This window comes from Carassius gibelio, chromosome A10, assembly GCF_023724105.1.
Source record: "Carassius gibelio isolate Cgi1373 ecotype wild population from Czech Republic chromosome A10, carGib1.2-hapl.c, whole genome shotgun sequence".
Taxonomy (NCBI): domain Eukaryota; kingdom Metazoa; phylum Chordata; class Actinopteri; order Cypriniformes; family Cyprinidae; genus Carassius; species Carassius gibelio.
The window spans coordinates 6,293,960-6,313,968 of NC_068380.1; the positions used below are offsets into that span (position 1 = coordinate 6,293,960).

Below are 20,009 nucleotides of genomic sequence, written 5' to 3' on the forward strand. Positions count from 1 at the left end.
AACATAATGAATGCATTTACTGACACTTTTTTTAATTAATTTAATGCATCCTTAATCATTAAAATGATTTATCTTTTTCTAAGTAAATAAATAAACTCTTACTGAACACAAACTTTTGAAAATTAGTGTGTCATTTTTTTATTTATTTTGTTTTTTATTCATTTTATTTTTAAAGCAATCTATTATCATATAAGTAAATAGAGTACATTTTGACTTCATAACTTGACTTCAACCTCTATTTTTGTTTACCTATTCTGCATGCATCAATTATTTTATATCTCATAAATATTACATGATATGGAGGCTGACATGAGAAACACGCCATGAGCATTGATTTGTGGTCTAAGTAATGGGAAAGAGAGAGAGAGAGGTAGTGACAGTGAGAGGTCCAGACTAGTTGTGATTCAGTGCTGAATTTGTCACCCTGTAACTGATCCGTCTCAGAAACATTCTGTGGCTCTGGCTCCCGCGCAGCTACAGAAGTCACCTTGAAGCTCAGTTTCCTGCACAGCTGCACTGAAATACACAATACTGAGGCAATTTACCTGCACTACGACTGTTGAGATTATCAGTAACACCTACTGTACACAAGAGAGAATAAAGACATTAGAATCAGTTAACAGTTGTGCTGTAACATTCTATATAAATCCTGATTAATATGTGCAATTACATTGTCTGATAACCCAGATGTTTGTATACTCAGAGAGCATTGCATTTTTAAAGAGCGTTGTAGGTGTTTTGAGAGTGTGAGGGTAGATATCGACTCTTCTATGGTGTGTTGGACTCTGACTTAGGGGAACAGTCCCTGAAGGACACACCATAAAGCAGATGGTCAGCAAAAATGCAGCAATTCGGTGTGGTAAACACACACACACACATACACAAAAACACCAGTACAAGCACGAAAACCAATCTCAGTATGATGAAGAGAAAGGGGCCGGAGACCTATTCTTGGTCTTGCTGGGAAGTTCTTGCTCACAAGTTCTGAAGGGTTAACTAATAAAAGTATGCATGTTCAATAGATTTTGGTCAAAAATAGACAATTGGACAAAGTAAAAAATGGACCAAAATGGAATCCCATTAAGATAGGAAGACCTTTAATACTAAAAAAAATGAAGAGCAGAGGATGTGGATTAGAAATTTAAATTATGTTTTAAGTATTGTGGAAACAATCTTTCCAATTTCTCATATTTGTTGCACCTTGTTGATATGTGAGTGTACACAATTCCAGCAACCTTTTTTTAAAATAAAGTTTATTAATGACACAAACAAAAATATGTTAAATGGTTCCACTCCATCATTCCTCTCTTACTTAATGAAAATGAAGTCTTTGCCATCATCGAAAACTAGGTCACCATCCTTAGGCAATATTATATTACACTTATTAAATTCATATCTATATAAAGAATCAAATCATTTATGGCTGTTGCATCTATGTTGTCATTGTTGTGCTACCACAGGAAATGTAATTACCGCCTCGTAAACAAGCTAAATAGTAAGTAGTGTTTTCTGGGGAGGTTTATATCTATTCTTTATAAAAAAGTACACATACATTGTATGACCAACATTCCCATTTGAACTTAATTATAACTATTAGCTTCACCATGATTATTTAACAGAGCAGTTTTTAAACTGTTAAAGCAGTTTGAATGTTGAGCCAGCAGTTAGAGTTTCAACTATTTTTTACAGTGTTTAACCCTCTGGAGTCTACAGGTATTTTTGGGGCCTGGAGAAGTTTTGTCATGCCCTGACATTTGTGCTTTTTTCAGTTTCTTATACAGATCTAAATGGCTAAAGTCTAATCTCACTGTAATCAGCACAAACAGGGCTATAATAGTATCTTTTGCAAGGGTACCACTCTAATGACGGCTTTTGTACCATAAGGAAGAAAGAGAGAAATAAGTTCAAAAGGTTTAGTCCAAAGATGAATCAGACTGAGAAATCCTCTGGACCCGCTCATGCCCACTGCAGCTGGCACACGGGATGCTCTGCAGTTCACCAACTCTTAAAAACCATCTGCCAGATCATCCAGACAGGAAAGCACAGAAACTTAGACACTCAGTTGAAGCGGTGGGACTGCAAAGCAATTTGGAGTCAGTGAGACACAAGATGGTTATTGATCAGTCAGCGGCCACAGGCCCAGATGGGATGGGCACATCGACACTTTAACCATCAAGGCTTTCAAATGGCTTTTCTCTGCAGTGCCTTAATCTCAAGTACATGGAGACATTTCTTTTTAAAACTCACACGGAAGCAAAGTTTAAAATAGGTCACAGGTGATAAAATATTCAATACTGAACTATGAGATGTTAAAAGTGACTGGGACTGACGGCAGACAATAGCAGTTGTCATGGAGATATGGACACAAAGGAATGCTGAGTACACAGGGATATTTTCAATTCAGCAAACCTGGAGGGAAACCGGCGCTGTCCATCAAAAAACCATTTCAGAGCGTCCCATAAAAAACAACACCACCAGACCAGCAACGTGGAGATCACTCAAGGACAAATGCCTCAAGCTCCTGCAAATCATTACGGAGGCAACCTTATGTATTTGTGTGTGTGTGTATACACTGTTCTTTCTAATCAAAGAATCCTGGAAAAATATTACACAAAAACATTAAAGGGACAATAAGTAACTTTTTAGGTATTTTATTATCTAAAATCAATATTTTTATTCATAAATATGCCCTCAATGGTGTACAAATACCTATGCCAATGTTTAAACTAATCCTTGTAAATGAAGAATTTATTATCTTTATATACATGGGACGGGTAGGTCGACGGAGGCTTCCATGTAGTTCTGCCATCTTGCAAAACTATAATAGCAGAGAGGGACAAAAAGTACTAAGCCAACGCATTTCCACAGCGCGTTTTCGGTCAGAGCCAGAAACGCAGGTGCAGAGCAGTGAGAGGCGCTTGAAACTGCACCGGCAAGTTTAAAAGTCTGGATTGCATTCTTATTATGGACCATACATATGCCGCGCCACAGGAGAAGAAAACATCGTCGCCAAAACAGTCAAAAATAGAACGTAAAAGGAAACGTGACCGTAGATTACAGAAAACAAGACTTAATGTCGGGGAAGCTTTTTCTAGGTGGAAAGAGCTAATGCTTGATAAAGATTTCAAAAGAGACGCTGAAGTGGCCAGTTTTCTTCTCGACAGGTAAGTCAGTGTTACAGTCTATATTATAATATTTTTTTTTATATCTAACAATGCATATAATTCAGAAAATATGACGAATAAATTAGACATAACTACTAATTACAATATTTCATGTTTTCCACAGTCAGTAATTCATACTGTAACATTCGTTTGTTAGTTGTCATGTTGCAGTTTGTTTGAAATAACACACCTGTTCACCTGAAGGAAAACTCGACGAAGTGCTATTAGAAGACATCCTGTCAAAGCTTTTTGGTACATATCGCCTACCGTAGATGCAACGCGCATTTGAAAAAGCGAGGCGCTGGAGAGCAAAATTAGTTTGAATGCAAAATACAATTTCACCACTAGATGGGAGTAATTCCTACTCAGTGTCCCTTTAAGCAGCACAACTGTTTAACATTGATAATAATAAGAAATAATTTCTGAGTGCTAAAATCAGCATAAAATGATTTCTGAAGGATCATGTGATACTGAAAACTGGAGTAATGATGCTGAAAATTCAGCTATGCCAACACAGAAATAAATTACATTTTAAAAAAACGAAAATAGAAAACAGTATCACTCTATTATTGCAAGTGGTTCATTCATGGTTTGAACAGGCTTTAAAGTCAATATGAAAAAAAGCCAATAAAGCCAATATATATTAATAAATAAATCTGGTCAATTTAGCTTTTTATTTTTAACGGTCCTCAATGTCCAATAGAAAAACACTGACTAAAAGACCAAACGCTATGCTCCGGTTTTTCCTCTTACTGACCATCTAATCATTCACATGAACTCTGAACAAGAGAAAGAAAACCCCTCAAAGAAATCTCAGAATGCTAAATGCTAAATATGAGCACACTCATACTGCAGTTATATCCTCAAATATTTTACATTTTCATTCAATTTATGGCAAGACTGAAAATATACTATAGCCTATATATATGATATATAATATTAATTTATTGCTGACTGAAGAGAAGCTCCTCAACCTGAATCTTCATATTGCCAATTACTTTTTTGATTTTTATTGTTCTTGTAATAATTGCCATTAGTCAGAGCACACTGAACTCCAGTAAACAGACCTGCTTACACTATATAGATCTTTTCAATTGGATTAGGCCATATAAAGAGATTAATCGCACAGCTAACAGTGGACATCAGACCCGGCACAATCCCTCCTGCAGGGCAGATGAGGTGGAGCGCTGACCTCAGCATTGTTCGTATTGAGAGTCAACTTTTTTTTTTTTTTTTTATAAACGCCACTAATGTGTCAAAGCCACTGACAGGTTTGGCCCTTCTGCTTTACTCCCCTGAGCGGTCCGTCTATCCGTGTTTCCTGTCCCATACAGACATACTGTGGAGTGACATCCTGACTGTATTTGGCATGGCCCTGCATAATTTAAAACCTCCTGTTCCCCTGCGAGAACCTTTACAGACATGCTGCAACCTTCCTTCAACGCTTGTCTCTCCTCACAACGGCTTTGTTCCAAACGCTGCACTCAAAAGAGCATTCCTGTCCTGATGCTGGCGTCCTTGTTGTGCTGGTTGTTTTCAAGTGCATGTCAATATTCAATCCATAACATAACCTACAAGATGAGACAACCGTATAGTACAGAAAATCACGTCAGCATCTTTCCTCAGCTCTTTCTCTCTCACTCTCGTTGGCATGCAGCACTCTGCGTGTGCATTACTCCACCTGAACTTTCATCCACTGCTCTTCGCCTACAAAATCGATGGGACGTAATTTTTCCAGTCGCTCTAAAGAGGGTGAGAGTAAATTGTGCGCGTATGGGTTGGGGGTGTCCTGAATGAACAGTGGAATATTCACCATAAAATTATTTGCTTAATCAGTTTTTTTTTTGTTTTTTTGCAGTAAGTAATAAATAAATAATGATATAATTAGTTAATAATTATATATTCACACAATTGCAAATCAAATAATTAGAAATCTAAAAATTATTAAACAAAATTCATGATGCAAAACTGAAAAACAAAATCTAAATCACACACACACACACACACACATAACTAAAACTGAAATAAAAGAAATTAAATAATGAAAACTATATAGATATATACAAAAAAATATGAAAAATTACAAAAACACAATTACTAAAACATGAAAATTAAAATGAAAACAAAAAAATTAAAACCAATTAAAACTATTGATTAAAACTATAATAGAATCATAATTATACTAAAAGATCCCTGGTTTTAATCGCTGAATTTAACAAAATTTTATTTACATTCATGTAAGAATATAAGAAAAATATCTAATAAGAAGAATAGGAAAAGCAATATGTCAATGACATTAATTCAAAATATATATTCTGAAATATGTTTGCTTATTAAATTGACATTTGCTTCAAGTAAATGTATAATTTATTATCTTAGGGGTTGTGTTTTGCAACCAGTCATAATTAATTTGTGCTTTTCTTCTTTGCCTGTTGCAATCTAAACAATTTATCTAATTAAAAGCTGGCTCCTATCTAACCATTAGGTTAGGGACTATGGTGGTATCATTTAGGACTTTCAGATAAACGCAAACAAGATCTGTTGATTTGAGGGAAAACAGATGTGAGTCAGACCCACCAGCTGCAGATTACGCTCCAAATAAAAAAAATGTATTCCTCTGTTCCCAAAGCCCCCAAAGACACGAGGAAAAGAGCAGTGCTTCTCTAATGCTTGAGGTGACCTTCAGAGCCTGTTGTATTAAAAGAAAAGAAGAAAGACACAAAGAGCCTGCCAGGCCTTTGTAAGAAGTCTAGCATAAGATCACTTTAATTCTCTAAATGTCCTGCTTTGATCAGAAGGACACCTGCCTTTGTTACCTGCCATGGCTTCAATTATTGGTCTTAAGGAAAAATGAGCTTCCCTACTTCCCTGAGGCACATCATCAGGAAACAGTGCCATCTGTGACCACATTATGTACTTTATACAATGTTTAATTTTAAATATTTTTTAAATATATAATATGTTTCGATCACTATCAGTCAATCTGGGTTCCCATTCATCACCATTACATAGGAATCTGTTATATTACTAAATTACTATATATATATATATATATATATATATATATATATATATATATATATATATATACACACACACACACACACACACACACACACACACACACACACACACACACACACACACACACACACACACACAGACACACTCACTGGCCACTTTATTAGGTACACCTCGCTAGTACAGGGTTGGGACCCCTTTTGTCTTCAGAACTGCCTTAATTCTTCATGGCATAGATTCAACAAGGTTTTGGAAACATTCTTCAGAGATTTTGGTCCATATTGACATGATAGCTTCACACAGTTGCTGCAGATTGGTCGGTTGCACATCCATGATGCGAATCTCCCGTTCCACCACATCCCAAAGCTGCTCTATTGGATTGAGATCTGGTGACTGTGGAGGCCGTTTGAGAAAAGTGAACCCATTGTAATGATCAAGAAACCAGTATGAGATGATTCGAGCTTTGTGACGGTGCATTATCCTGCTGGAAGTAGCCAACAGAAGATGGGTACACTGTAGTCATAAAGGGATGGACATGCTCATCAACAAAACTCAGGTATGCCATGGCGTTTAAACTTTGCTCAACTGGTACTAATGGGCCCAAAGTGTGCCAAGAAAATATCCCCCACACCATTACACCACCATCTGCCTAAACCAACTGTGGCCTAATGGTTCACGAGTTCACCCTTACATCTAATCTGAAGGCAAATAGTAGGCATATTTTGGCGTGCTGTCCTGGGGGAGGGGTCCGGGCCCGGAGCATAGCCCGAACCCAAATAACTCCCCCTATCCCAATTTGGGATAAATAGATTAGAAGTGAGGAGTTGGGGTGGAGGAAGGTTGCCGAAAAACTGTCGTGGGACAGGAGGTAGGAAGACTGGATATATATACGCGTGCGTGCTATAAGATGATTAGCTAAACGAGATGCACCTGTACCAAATTGGATGATTATCTGATCGTGCTTCTCCCGAACTTTGTTAATAAAACCACATTTAGAGAGTTGGACTTGTAACCCAAAGGTTGCAGGTTCGAGCTGAGTTGCTGCCATGTGATAGGCTGATTAGCAATTTGTGTTACCAAGCAACTGAACAGGTGTACCTAATAAAGTGGCCGGTATGTACACCTTTTCAATTGCTTGATAACACAAATTTTCTTTTGGACGGGCAGTGTATATTCACATATATATATATATATATATTTTTTTTTTTTTTTTTTTTTTTTTTTTTTGGACCACCTTTTGCTTTGATTACGCTATGCATTCGCTGTGGCATCATTTTGATAAGCTTCTGCAATGTCACAACATTTATTCCTGTCCAGAGTTGCAGTAATTTTTCGCAAAGATCTTGTATTGATGATGGAAGAGTCAGATCGCTGCGCAGTCTTCTCCAGCACATCCAAAAGATTCTCAATGGGGTTAAGGTCTGACTCTGGACTCTGTGGTGGCCAATCCATGTGTGAAAATAATGTGGCATGCTCCCTGAACCACTTTTTCACAATTTGAGCCCAATGAATCCTTGCATTGTCATCAGAGGTATCATTTTCTGACCTGGTTTACCTCATTAAATTTAAAATGACCAGAAAGTCTAAATCTGAATTTGTTTGAATACACTTTGTCAGACTTCTGCAAAGGTTTCCAAAAAGAACAACCTTGAATAACCACATGACCTGTTCCTTTCAACTTCTCTTGTTCTCTGCACATCTAATCCCGTTCTCACTTAGCACGTAACATGGCCTATTTTTCCTTTCATTAAAGGAAATTTCCCTCAGGCTCCCGCCGTTTTTATTTCCGTGGTGCTCCTGTCCCCCCCCCTCCCCCTGCCTTTTTCAACAATTTTTTCACCCAGAACCTATACCTGTTATTTATTAAGCTTCACTTTAAATCAGCTGCAATGCTGAAACTTTGGGTCATATTTCAAAGGAAGGTTTTGAGTATTGTAAACAGATTTGATCATTGTAAGTCACTCCAGATGTAAACATCAAAGCCTTTCCTGTAGATAAAATCTGGAAATAACGTTTTTTTTTTTTTTTTTTTTTTTTCAAATAATATAATATTTGCAAATGTTAATTGTGTATTAAATGCTGGTTACACTGTATATACAAATTATATTTTCTATTAAAAAGTATCTGCTTCTACTGACAATGTGTGTCTATATTGTCAAGTACAGAACTTTTTTTTGGAAGTCTGAGTCTGCGGGTGGAATGATCTAGTGGCACTTGGGCCTGTGCAGCTCCACTGGATAAACTCTTCTCATAAAGGTCTGGACTGAAGAACAGTGCTGACATCAGCGCTGACTGACAACATAATAGAGCTAAATGCTTTAATGCTAGCATGCTTCTACTGGAATGGGTTTACAAAGACAAATGATTGATGCAGAAATTCATGGTGCTTAAGACTCATTTTCCAGCTAAATGTCATCCCATATATACAGCCAAACAGCTCAAATTATGATTACTTACATTCAGCTACGTTCAGAGTGGAAAACTAGCTTCATACTTACTGAATGAATACTGTACGGTATGTACTATACGTTTCATGTTATTTTATAAAATAACATGAAACAAGTTGCTGTATAAAGATTATAAAATGATAATTAGATTTATCAAACATAAACTCATATTTTTGTGGTACTTGTAGTCATTAAATATCCACAGATCTTATTTTACTTGTAAATCTGGAGCACTGTATGCACAAAGTAGCATGTCAGCATACTATTTAGCAAAAATAGCCTATATGTGTACTTGTAAATTAGTGAGATTTAGCTCAAAACTTTATGAAACTTGCTCTTCTTTGTGTCATTTGAACACCAAATCCAGATTTAGAATATTTCATCCTAATCAAGTCTGAAATGTGGATTTGTTTTCCCCCATACAAGTGGGTGAAATGTAAACGAAAGCTATAAAAACACACTTTATCTCACCTGACATGTGTCACTAACGTCAGTGAGATTCATGTTCAGAGTTCACCTTTGATTTAGAGCTCTGATCAAAGCAGATCTGATCCGTATCTCATCTGTGTCAGGGCTTCAGGAGACAAAAAATGTCTCACATAATGAAAAATAACACAAAAGTGTGCAGTTATAGCTATGCAGACATGAGCTGTATTATTTTTGGATAGTTTGAATACATAAACATCAACACGAGGAGCATTCAGTGATATTAAGGTCTAACTAAAACCAACTCAACTGCTGATAATTGGCAGGTAATTAAATTAGCGTAAATGGGAGCTATTTTTCTGAGCATAAATTAAATTAACCTTTAATGAATGTAGGAGCCTGTCAGAATAAAAGTGATAAATTACTAGGCTTCGTCAGTAATTATGTTAGCACCTGTTGGTTCAGGGTTATGAATTCATGATGGATTGATCTGTTCTTAGTCCATTGTCATGATCCAGACTTTCTTCTTTCTGCTCTTGAATGAATACAAACATCAGAAATAGTAGAGTAACCAACTAAGAATCCATAAATAGGCAAAGTATATTTTTAATAGTTTGAAAACTACTGTATCATTTAGGTCCAACGAATCCACTTTCTGCTTGGTGTGTGGAGAATATTTTTACTCTGGTGTATAAGAAACATTAATTCACTCCAAAAGTCTTAATTATCTCTTAATTTGAGTCATCAGGCACCCTTAGGAAATCCTTTGTATGCTGAACCATTCCGAAATGATCAGAGCCAAGTATAGCAAGCCACTTCAGAAGAAACAATTACTAATAATCACACATCATTACTTTTCTACATTTTATAGAACATTAATCAAATTTGTTGCATGAAAAACAGTCATGATTAGGTGAAGGAGCGCTTTGGAAAAGGCATCTACCTGAACTGGAAAAAGCTGGTTGAAGTCTTGTCTTGGTGCACCTGCAGGATGAAGCAGAGATACTTCCAACAGACCCAAGAAAACTGTACCTCTTTCTTCTGCAATTGACATTTACTTGTCAGAGACTGTAGACAATTAAAAATAAAGGGATTTCTGTTTTCCATTTTACATAAGGTGCAGCAAAGAGCTCTCTATATGGTCCTTTGGAAATTAATAAAAAACAAATTTAATGTTATACTTTGTGGAAATTGAAAATGGTTTTTGGTGACTTCCTCATAATGAAGTAAAAGCAGCTTTGCAGATCCTTTCCTCTCTCCATTCCTCGGAGTCTGAGGTGATCAATCTGATCTGAGATCAGAACTTTAAAGAAACTGCTGAAGACACACCTCTTACATAATCCACAACAGCAAAGGTGCTTTATATAATTAACACGCTTCTACTTTATCATTCACTTGAACATTTGTATTGTGTACTGCAAATATTGTTGGTTCTTGTGAGAAATTGCTTGCAATTTTTCTCAATTTGCAAATAGAAAAGCTAGTAAAACTAGAGCAAACACTCAGAGACAAAGGGATGTCCATATATAAGCAGTTTGTCCCGAACACTAATGAAGATATTCTTCACGCTCTGGAAGAACGATTCTGAGGGGGGAAGAGAAGACAAGTTTTTCACCAGCTACAGTTCATGGTTTATGCAATGGCCCAGTGTCTCTCTACTTAAAGTTTCACTTGTAGAATCAAACGTGGGATCCTTGCTTGGACTGCTCCAACCAAACAGGATCTAAGATCCCAGAAGTCCCTTCCACATTAATACAGCATAAAACACCAAGTGACTTTTAAGAGCAACATTTACCAACATCGATGGAGTTAAAGAAGCAATGGCATCTCAATTAAATTAGATTGTTTTGTCTAACTCTTAGACCAAATTGCATATTTTTAGTCTTCATAACTTGAAGTAACTTCACACCTCAAACAACTTTCTGTGTCAGATGACATCACTCAACCCTGCTGTCAGTCCACCAGCCATAAAGAGAAAGACTTGATTCCAGCATCATACCATTATATCAAGATGCAGCATGCTAGTGGTTATGCGGATAATGAAAAATAGATATTTTTCCCATTTATATCCTTTCACACGAATATTGAATAGAAGGTTTCAAAAAAATAATTACCAAATAATCCCACTAACATTAACTCCAGACATTAACTGACCGTGTACTGCCATCTGCAGTCTGGTTCAGCTTACTGGAAGTACAGGCCAGCAACAACACTTCAGCAAAATCACAACAAAAGATTTTTATTTCAGAAAAACAATGGATGTAATGAAACCAATCTCAGACAGAACTTATGCAATCACACTTTTGTTTCATTACCTATACACTGACACGATCCAGAAACAAATCAGATTTCTAAAGTGGAACACAAGGGATAAAAAGGAACTTGGTCATAACAATGAGTTATTTGCATCATTTTTAACTTTTTTGGATTTTCTCTCTTTTGTTTTTTTACTAATTTGCAGTCAACAAATGAAACAGGAAACAAACAGTGGGGACGTCAACTTGAAGCTTTGCTCTATCATTCTCTGGAGTATTCACAGAGGCTTTCCTCCAAATATGAGAATTCGGCACAAGATCCTAAAGCCACCCCAAATCGGCTTGGAGATTATCTCTCAGATTTCTTATCACCATTTTCAACTATTTTTCTCTTCTCCTTCACTTTGAAAACATTAGCTCTGTAAAACTTCAGCTCTTTGATGCTCTCCTGGATGTCTTCCAGCGCTCTGAAAATTCAAACGGACACGACATCATTCTGAGATTAGACAAAACTGTTTTTCTTAGTTTTAAATATTTATGAAGTACATCAAAGGATCCTTTGCTATGCTAAATGTGGCATTCTATAATCCAGTTGTTAAAAGCCCATGTGATGCACACAGACCTGTGCGATGCTTTTTTCTGCGGTGCGACACTGTACTCCTCTGGATACCATCGTCTAGGCAGAAGAATTAAAAAAAAAAGAAGTACTTTTAAAAATAGACTCTCTAGTTCATGCTGAAGCACGTCTGCAAGCATTAATGTGGCAACAGTGGACGTTCAGTCATCTTATTAAACCTAAATAGGGAACACACCTGGAGAGCTCTTTAATGGTGCTCACATCTATGATGCGATAGTGCAGATGTCGCATGAACTGTGGCATGTACTTATCCAGAAACTTCTTATCGGCGTGAACGGAGTTCCCTGTGGACGAAGAACCACAAACACTATGAGGCAGAAGAGAGCTTTTTTTTCTTCTTCTCGAGATTCAGAGGTTTTTTTTTCCAGAACTTAAGAGTCCTAACTGTATTCAGAGAAGTCTGAATGATAAGGAATCTGAATAATTAAAAAAGGTGTGTGGGGGGCCAAAAATCACTTTTATGACTTGTGGCAGAATAATAATTTATAAGTGAAAACTGCAAGTGAGAATTCTAAGCAAAAAGTCTGAATTGCGAAATGCAAACTAACAAATGCAAGTTTATAGCTTGCAATTCTGAAGAACTATGTCTTAATTGGCAGATGTGAACTTGCAATAAAAAAAAAAAACAAAAGTCAAAATTGTGAGATAAAAAGTCAGCACTACCCATTTTATTATAAGAAATTCTGAGAAAATTCAAAAGAGCAAGATTTAAACTGATAAGAATTCTGAAAAGAAACATCAGAACTGTCAGATTTGAGTTTGAGTTAATTCCAAGTTTTAACTATGAAGAAAAACTAAGAATTGGGAAATGTAAAGTCACATTTGTGAGAACAAAAGTCACATAGCCTTTTTAGCTTTTTTATTAAATTCCATAATATTTTACACCTACAACATGCAAAAGAAACAACAGCAGCTGGTGTGGTTGGTTACCTGCGAGAGGACACTGTCCGGGTGGAGTGTGCTGCCGGACGAAAGACAGGAATTCATACTCCGCCTGCTGGAGACTGATGTGACTGTCCCTCACAGCCTGAGTCAACCCTGACTGGCACATCAAACAGGACCACAATCACACACACACACACTTCAAACACACACAGGAACACTCTACAGGTGCATCAATCTGTCCTCACCTTCCCATGATGCTCTTTGCACCAGTCTGACATGCCATCGAGCAGCTCGTCTGGTTGGTTGATTATCAGATTTGGCCCCTAACAACAACAACAACCAACAATGCAATAGCTTTAAAGGCCCAGTGTAAAAGACATTTGTCTTGCACTGCCGTAATTTCATTTGGGGTGAGACATATATGACATTACATGCAGGTGGTATTTAGGAGAGGTACATTCTCATTCTAGACACTATTCGATTGGACAAATTTGTAGTGAAGAAGTCATCAATATTTGGATTTTACCTGGAAGAAAATATTTTGCTAAAATTTAAATTTAGGTTGAAGTCTTTTTTTCTCCATTGCGAGGCTATAATGTTTTATTCATTCATCTGTTTAAACTTTTATTGTCCATTCTATTGGTCACAGGATGGAAAAACAGCCGTGATAAGAATTAAGCTAACTAAACTCTAAAACTTAATTCCAGGTATAACAGTGAATCAATCAATCAATAGCCACCCTAAATAACAACAACAAAAATATTTTAAAATGTACTTATAAAAAAAATACTCATCACCATTGGAACAAAGAATTTTCATTATATATATTATAAATATATATTATATTTATATTGATTCCACAGCACTTTGCTTTTCACTCAACTAATGATTATAAAAAAAGATACCAAATTCTGTCAGTAAACTTTTATGCAATGGTTATAAAAAAAAAAAAAAATCCCCACCTCTGCAATGACGTTAAGGTCCGAATCTGTAACGATGCAAGCCATCTCAATAATCCGGTCCTTCTCTATATCCAGCCCTGTCATCTGAAACAGGAAGTACAGTCGCATTAATATGCAGCTCTGAAAACAAGTCAATCCCATAACTTCACATTCACTGATCAGCCAAAAATTTAACTGTAAATACTGAAAAATTCCTGCGTAGGTTGGAGCTAAAATCAAAGACCATGTGTCTAATTTTTGCATTAATATAATAGTCAAAGACTATAATAATAATGCAAAAACTGGTAAACAAGCAGGTCAGCTGGTCCTCAGCAGCAGTGACCATTCAAAATATTGTCCAAAGAGGTTTTGACATGAATAGAATTTGCTGGAATTTCTATATAAGCCGATCGTTTATTTTTATATTTATGCAATTATCATTTTGAATCGTTCACATACTGTATATTTCGAAAAAAAAACAAAACATTCAAATTCATTCAGCATAATACCAGCTGTCAAACTTGATCGTACAGGCGTGTTTTGTCATGAAGGCCTAACGCTAACGTTTCGTTGAAAAAAAATATAGATTTTTTTTACTTAACAGCGACACAGTTCGATCTTTTAAACAATGTATTGTCCTGTTTATTGTGTTGGTCGGCTGCTGTTTACCTCCAGATCTACCCAGACCATCCGCTGGGCCAAAGACAGAGACATCTTCCTGCCGTGAGGTCGCCTTGACATCAAACCCTTAAAGAGCACAGAGGTACATGGGCTGAAGAGAGAGAAGTTTTGGGCGGTAAACAACGGCGGGGGTGCTTTAAACGGCTGTGATGCCACACAAACTCGAGTCAAGACTCTGAATGCAGGAACACATACCGCGCGCAACATGTGTTCCCGCATATTGCCGTTTTCCAAAGGAAAGTGTCGTAAATACCAACGTGGTGCAACAGTGAAGGCAGTTCAGCGGCAGATAAGTGAACTCCATGGAAACAAAAGGGGTCTATAGAAATGATAACTTTAATGTTTTTATTGTTTTAGTTTTTTTATTTAACTCTTTATATAAATGTTAAATATTTTGTTTTAATTTAGAACACACACACACATATAGATAATATTAATTACAAATTTTAATATAAATCATAATACATGTTATTTTAATAGATATATTATAATATAAATCACAAACACACACACACACACACGCACACACACAAAGATAATACGGTTTAGAAGAAATCATAATATGAATCTGTGTGTCAATACATAAAGTAGTAGTATTTTTCTTGTTTTTGTTTTTCTTTAGATCTTAAAATGAATATATAAAACATAGATAATATATTAATTTTATCTATTTAAAGACTTATGTTAAAACGTATGGTAGTTACATGTAAACTGTATATTAACATTGCACAATATTAAAATTGCACTATTTAAAACTCTTATCTGATTCCACATGGACAAAACATTCACTATATTAATATAGATGCAGTGACGCACATCGGCCATGAGGTGGCGCAGATGGACCATCACTGGAGCTGAATAAATTCAGCAACGTGGAAATTATGGCATATTCCATACAGATGGGTATATCATTCGATATCCTGACATCCAAAAGTCCAAAGTTTAGGTTTGAAATGTTTAATTTAGTATTTAATGGGCTCTATCTTTGACATAATGTTATCAGGTGGAGATATTGCTTCATTTGTGCCCAGCCACACAGACTCTAATAATCAGACATCAATTTCAGTGTACATCATTTGGTGTGTAATACAGCTTTCACGTTCAAATCAAGTGACATGGTCACCTAATCAATTCAGTCGTGGATATGAGATCTCAACTCCAACACTAATAGCCACACAGGCCCGTAAACATCATATTTCAGCTCTGACACGGATAAGAATTTAATGGCTTGAAGTCACCCTGTGAAGTAATCTGTGTGATAAAAGCGAGCGGCCTCATTCAAACCAAAGTCTGACGGGAAATAGATAGAGAGAGGGAGAGAATTAGACTGGAGATGATGTCTTTCCTCTTCTGTCTCTGATGGTTGTGGTCTAATAAATGCAGGAGAGTAATTAGCAGAGTTGTAGAGATGCACCGCTGCTGATGGCCTCCCTCGCCGTCTGATGGCACTAGAGTAATGCGGCATGGGAAAGGCCTCATGATGCGAAGACAGGCTTCATTATTCCTCTCCTTCAGTTTCTTTCTCGCGCAAACACACACACACACACACACACACACACACACACACACACACACACACATGCACCAATTCAAACAAGCGAATTGAAAAAAAAATAATAATAATGATGAAACAGTAGGTAACCTGAGTTCAGGGCAAGATAACCCCTTAATATTGACTTCTTCTGTTATTCAATTGCAGTCAGAGCATTAATGTCCTGGAAGTAAGGCACTCACATTTCAACGGGCAAACACCTCTTGGAATATCTCAAATAGATGTTAAAGAGATTTGCACTATTATTGAGTCTCTTGTAAGTGGGAAGAATATTTTTGGCCGACAAAAACATAAGTGATTTTGAAAGCTACGAGGCTTTTGCTCACTTCTGGAAGTATGTTTTGTGAGTCAATTTCTTGAGACTTCCATCAGGTGATGTTGGTTTTGCCCTTATGTTAAAGGTGCTATAGGTGATTGTCTTCAGAATTTTTTTTTCTTATGCTGGTTGAAAGTCTCTTCACATCCCTATAGCAACCATTAAGTTAAGTGGTCTTAATGTATTTATCTATATTTTATATTCTGTGGAAGGCGTAGGACCAAGACATGTACTTCCAATCAAAATGCTCGGTCCGAGTGTTTTAATTAGTTTTTGAGTGAATTCTTGGCCTTCTGGAAAGTATGTTCATTTACTGTTCATGTACTCAATACTTGGTAGGGGCTCCATTTGCTTTAATTACTGGCTCAGTTCGGCGTGACATGGAGGTGATCAGTTTGTGGCACTGCTGAGGTGGTAAGGAAGCCCAGGTTTATTTGACAGTGGCCTTCACCTCATCTGCATTTTTTGGTCTCTTGTTTCTCATTTTCCTCTTGTCAATACCCCATAGATTCTCTCTGGGGTTCAGGTCTGGTGAGTTTGCTGGCCAGTCAAGCACACCAACACCATGGTCATTTAACCAACTTTTGGTGCTTTTGGGAAGGAAGCATGAAGTGCTCCAAAATTTTTTGGTAAATGGGTGCAGTGACTTTGGTTTTCACAATGGACCATCACCAGCAGATGACATTGCACCCCAAATCATCACAGACTTTGGAAACGTAACACTTGACTTAAAGCAACTTGGACTATGAGCTTCTCCACCCTTCCTCCGGACTCTAGAACCTTGGTTTCCCAATGAAATACAAATCCTGGTCTCATCTGAAAAGAGGACTTTGGAACACTGGGCAACAGTCCAGTTCTTCTTTTCTTAGCCCAGGTAAGATGCCTCTGACGATGTCCGTGGTTCAGCAAATTCCTTGACATGTCTGTGTCTTAATGCCTTGACCCCAGCCTCAGTCAATTCCTTGTGAAGTTCACTCAAATTTTTGAATCGATTTTGCTTGACGATCCTCATAAAGCTCATTTTTCACACTTCCATTCCATTCCATTCACCTTCCACTCAACTTTCTGATAACATGCTTGGATACAGCACTCTGTGAGCAGCCAGCTTCTTTGGTAATGAATGTGTGTGGCTTACCCTCCTTGTGAAGGGTGTCAATGATTGTCTTCTGGACAACTGTCAGATCAGAAGTCTTCCCCATGATTGTGTAGCCTAGTGAACTAGTGAACCAAACTGAGAGACCATTTTGAAGGCTCAGGAAACCTTTGCAGGTGTTTTGAGTTGATTAGTTGATTGGCATGTCACCATATTCAAATTTGTTGAGATGTGAATTGGTGGGTTCTTGTTAAAAGTGAGCCAAAATCATCACAATTAAAATAACCAAAGACTTAAACTACTTCAGTCTGTGTTCATTGAATTTATTTAATACGCGTTCACAATTTGAGTTCAATTACTGAAATAAATGAACTTTTCACAACATTATAATTTATTGAGATTTCCATTTTAATTTAATCAGTTTAATCAGTTATTTTAGTGGGCCTTTATTTAGTTAAACTAGATTAAAATCATTTGGCAACTAGCTGAAATAATTGAAAACAATATATACGTATATTATTTTATTTTAGTGACTATTTTATTTCAAGTAATTTTTTTTTAATGATTTTAGTTTTAGTTTGTTAACTTTAACAACCCTGAATATTTGAGATTTTTCCATCCACACTTCTTTTTTTTGAAATGTCAAAATAAATCAAATGTTTATGTTTATGTATACATAAAATTGAAACAGTATTTAATATGAATAATTTCTGGGAAAAGTTTTTATGAACAGTTTTTAAAAATTATATATAATATATATATTTTTAAGTTTTAAATGTGTATCAATGTTAAAAGTTTAGGTAACACTTTATTTTGATAGTCCACTTTAGACATTCTACTAGCATTAAGTAACTTTGCAACTACATGTCAACTAGCAGTTAGTAGAGTATTAGTAGACTGTCTGCTTAATATCTTCTAACACTTTCTTTGTCAACTTATTGTCAACTTAAACTAAGCCTAAACCTACCCCTAACACTAACCCTAAACCTACCCTAACGGTCTACTCTGAGAGTTTGTAGACATGTAGTTGCAAATTTCTGAGATTTAGTTGATATGTAGTTGACATGTAGTTACAAAATTACTTATAGTCAGTAGAATGTCTAAAGTGGACTATCGAAATAAAGTGTAACCAAAGTTTACTGTTTTACCAGTGCTTTTTTTCATAATGTGATTTTTGGATAATTGTATTGAATCTAATTAGACCTCCATAAAAACTGTACCCAGATTCTGAAATGAATAAATTTACATTTATGCACTCGGCAGATGGTTTTATCCAAAGCCACTTACAGTTCATTGCATTCAAGGAATACATTTAATTAGTCATTGCTTTCCCTGGGAATGGAACCCGTGACTTTGGCATTGTCAGTGCCATGCCTGACTGTTTGGTGATACAGGATGGAGTTAGATGCACATTAGAATAGTTCAACTCTGTACACTTGATGAAAAACGCTAATATTAGCAGCGTTGGTGTTTTAAAAAGGGCCATGCAGGTCGTGTTAAAAAGAAAAAACCTTCATGTCCAACGTCCTGGAAGATGTTTGGGGTTGAGCCATGTCATTACACAGGGGCACAAGTGATAATCCAGCAAATGGATTTAAGCTCTTGAAAGCTACTAGTGCATGTCCTAATGCATCTGTCACTTCTGAACTCTTGCCAGATAAGAGGAAGGAAAGTGGACAGACTAATGCAGGCCGTCTGATATCATCCACAGCACATATCAGCTCACCCACAAACTGCCACTGTCACGAACAGCCACTGCACATATAAAAATGATGGAGACATTTATTTTAAAACCACATCTTTCCTGCTGAATAAATGCCTGAAGTTCCCAATTCTAAGTCTCTGTTGACCTGGATGATTTCGGCCACAACTTATTTCTAAAATCATAAAATCGACAGGCTGAAGTCTGAAGTGCTTTCCACTCCAAAGAATACAAGGTGCAAGGTCACGGGAACCCTTTAAAACAGTAAAATAAAAACCAACAATCCCAAATGATTGATTTTCAGGGAGTTGGATATGCACCTTACTGTAAGGTGTGATTGCAGTGCGTTTGCATCCAGAGCCGAGTGCTCCACGGAGGATGGATGTGGTGTAATGGTTTTAAGTTGATGTGTTGATCTTTTATATTTAAAGGATTTTTGCAAGAAGGCTGTTTATAGTTCTTGAAATGCTGGTTCAGCTCTCCACTGATAGTTAAAAAAATGCACTAAATTACACAATAGCTTTGTGTGAGGAAAATAACCACATACAGCCATAGAGGTTTGAAATGAGATGAGTAAATGATGACGGAATTCTTATTTTTAGGTAAACTATCCCAATAATGAGGCTTTTTGGATAAGTCCTTTCCCCCTAAAACCTCTATTCCTTAAAAAAAAAAAAAAAGTTTTCAGTGCAATGAGACAATAATGGCAATATGTAATTGTTCTGATCGGCTGTCAAGCTATCTGTGTTGACATTGTGGGTCAGTGTTTCTTGCATTGCTTTTCATGAGTGGCGCTCCCCCCCTGCTGAAGCTTCAGCGCCTAAAAATCATATTTCACCTGAGCTGTCTGCGTTGAATGTGATGCAATAATAAGACATATACCACAAAA

General features: G+C 36.6%; 1 protein-coding gene across 1 annotated transcript; it reads right to left on the bottom strand.

The window, feature by feature from the left end:
- Positions 1 to 11,281: 11,281 nt before the first annotated feature.
- On the bottom strand, positions 11,282 to 14,701 carry LOC128020947 (oligoribonuclease, mitochondrial). The gene is made up of 7 exons (XM_052607777.1): positions 14,446 to 14,701; positions 13,798 to 13,881; positions 13,081 to 13,158; positions 12,881 to 12,992; positions 12,126 to 12,234; positions 11,936 to 11,989; positions 11,282 to 11,780 (listed from the first exon to the last, which is right to left on the bottom strand). Exons 1-7 carry the CDS (start codon positions 14,674 to 14,676, stop codon positions 11,663 to 11,665), a joined length of 786 nt encoding a protein of 261 aa, XP_052463737.1. The 5' UTR covers positions 14,677 to 14,701; the 3' UTR covers positions 11,282 to 11,662.
- Between the last annotated feature and the right edge of the window lie 5,308 nt (positions 14,702 to 20,009).

What these genes read in the sequence shown, in the direction of transcription:
- LOC128020947 (XM_052607777.1), bottom strand. Translation starts at nt 14,676, where the DNA reads ATGCGGGAACACATGTTGCGCGCGGTATGTGTTCCTGCATTCAGAGTC. An exon ending in TGGTCTGGGTAGATCTGGAG is followed by an intron (nt 13,882 to 14,445) that starts GTAAACAGCAGC and finishes TTCCTGTTTCAG; the next exon opens with ATGACAGGGCTGGATATAGA. An exon ending in CAGAAAAAAGCATCGCACAG is followed by an intron (nt 11,781 to 11,935) that starts GTCTGTGTGCAT and finishes TTGAATTTTCAG; the next exon opens with AGCGCTGGAAGACATCCAGG.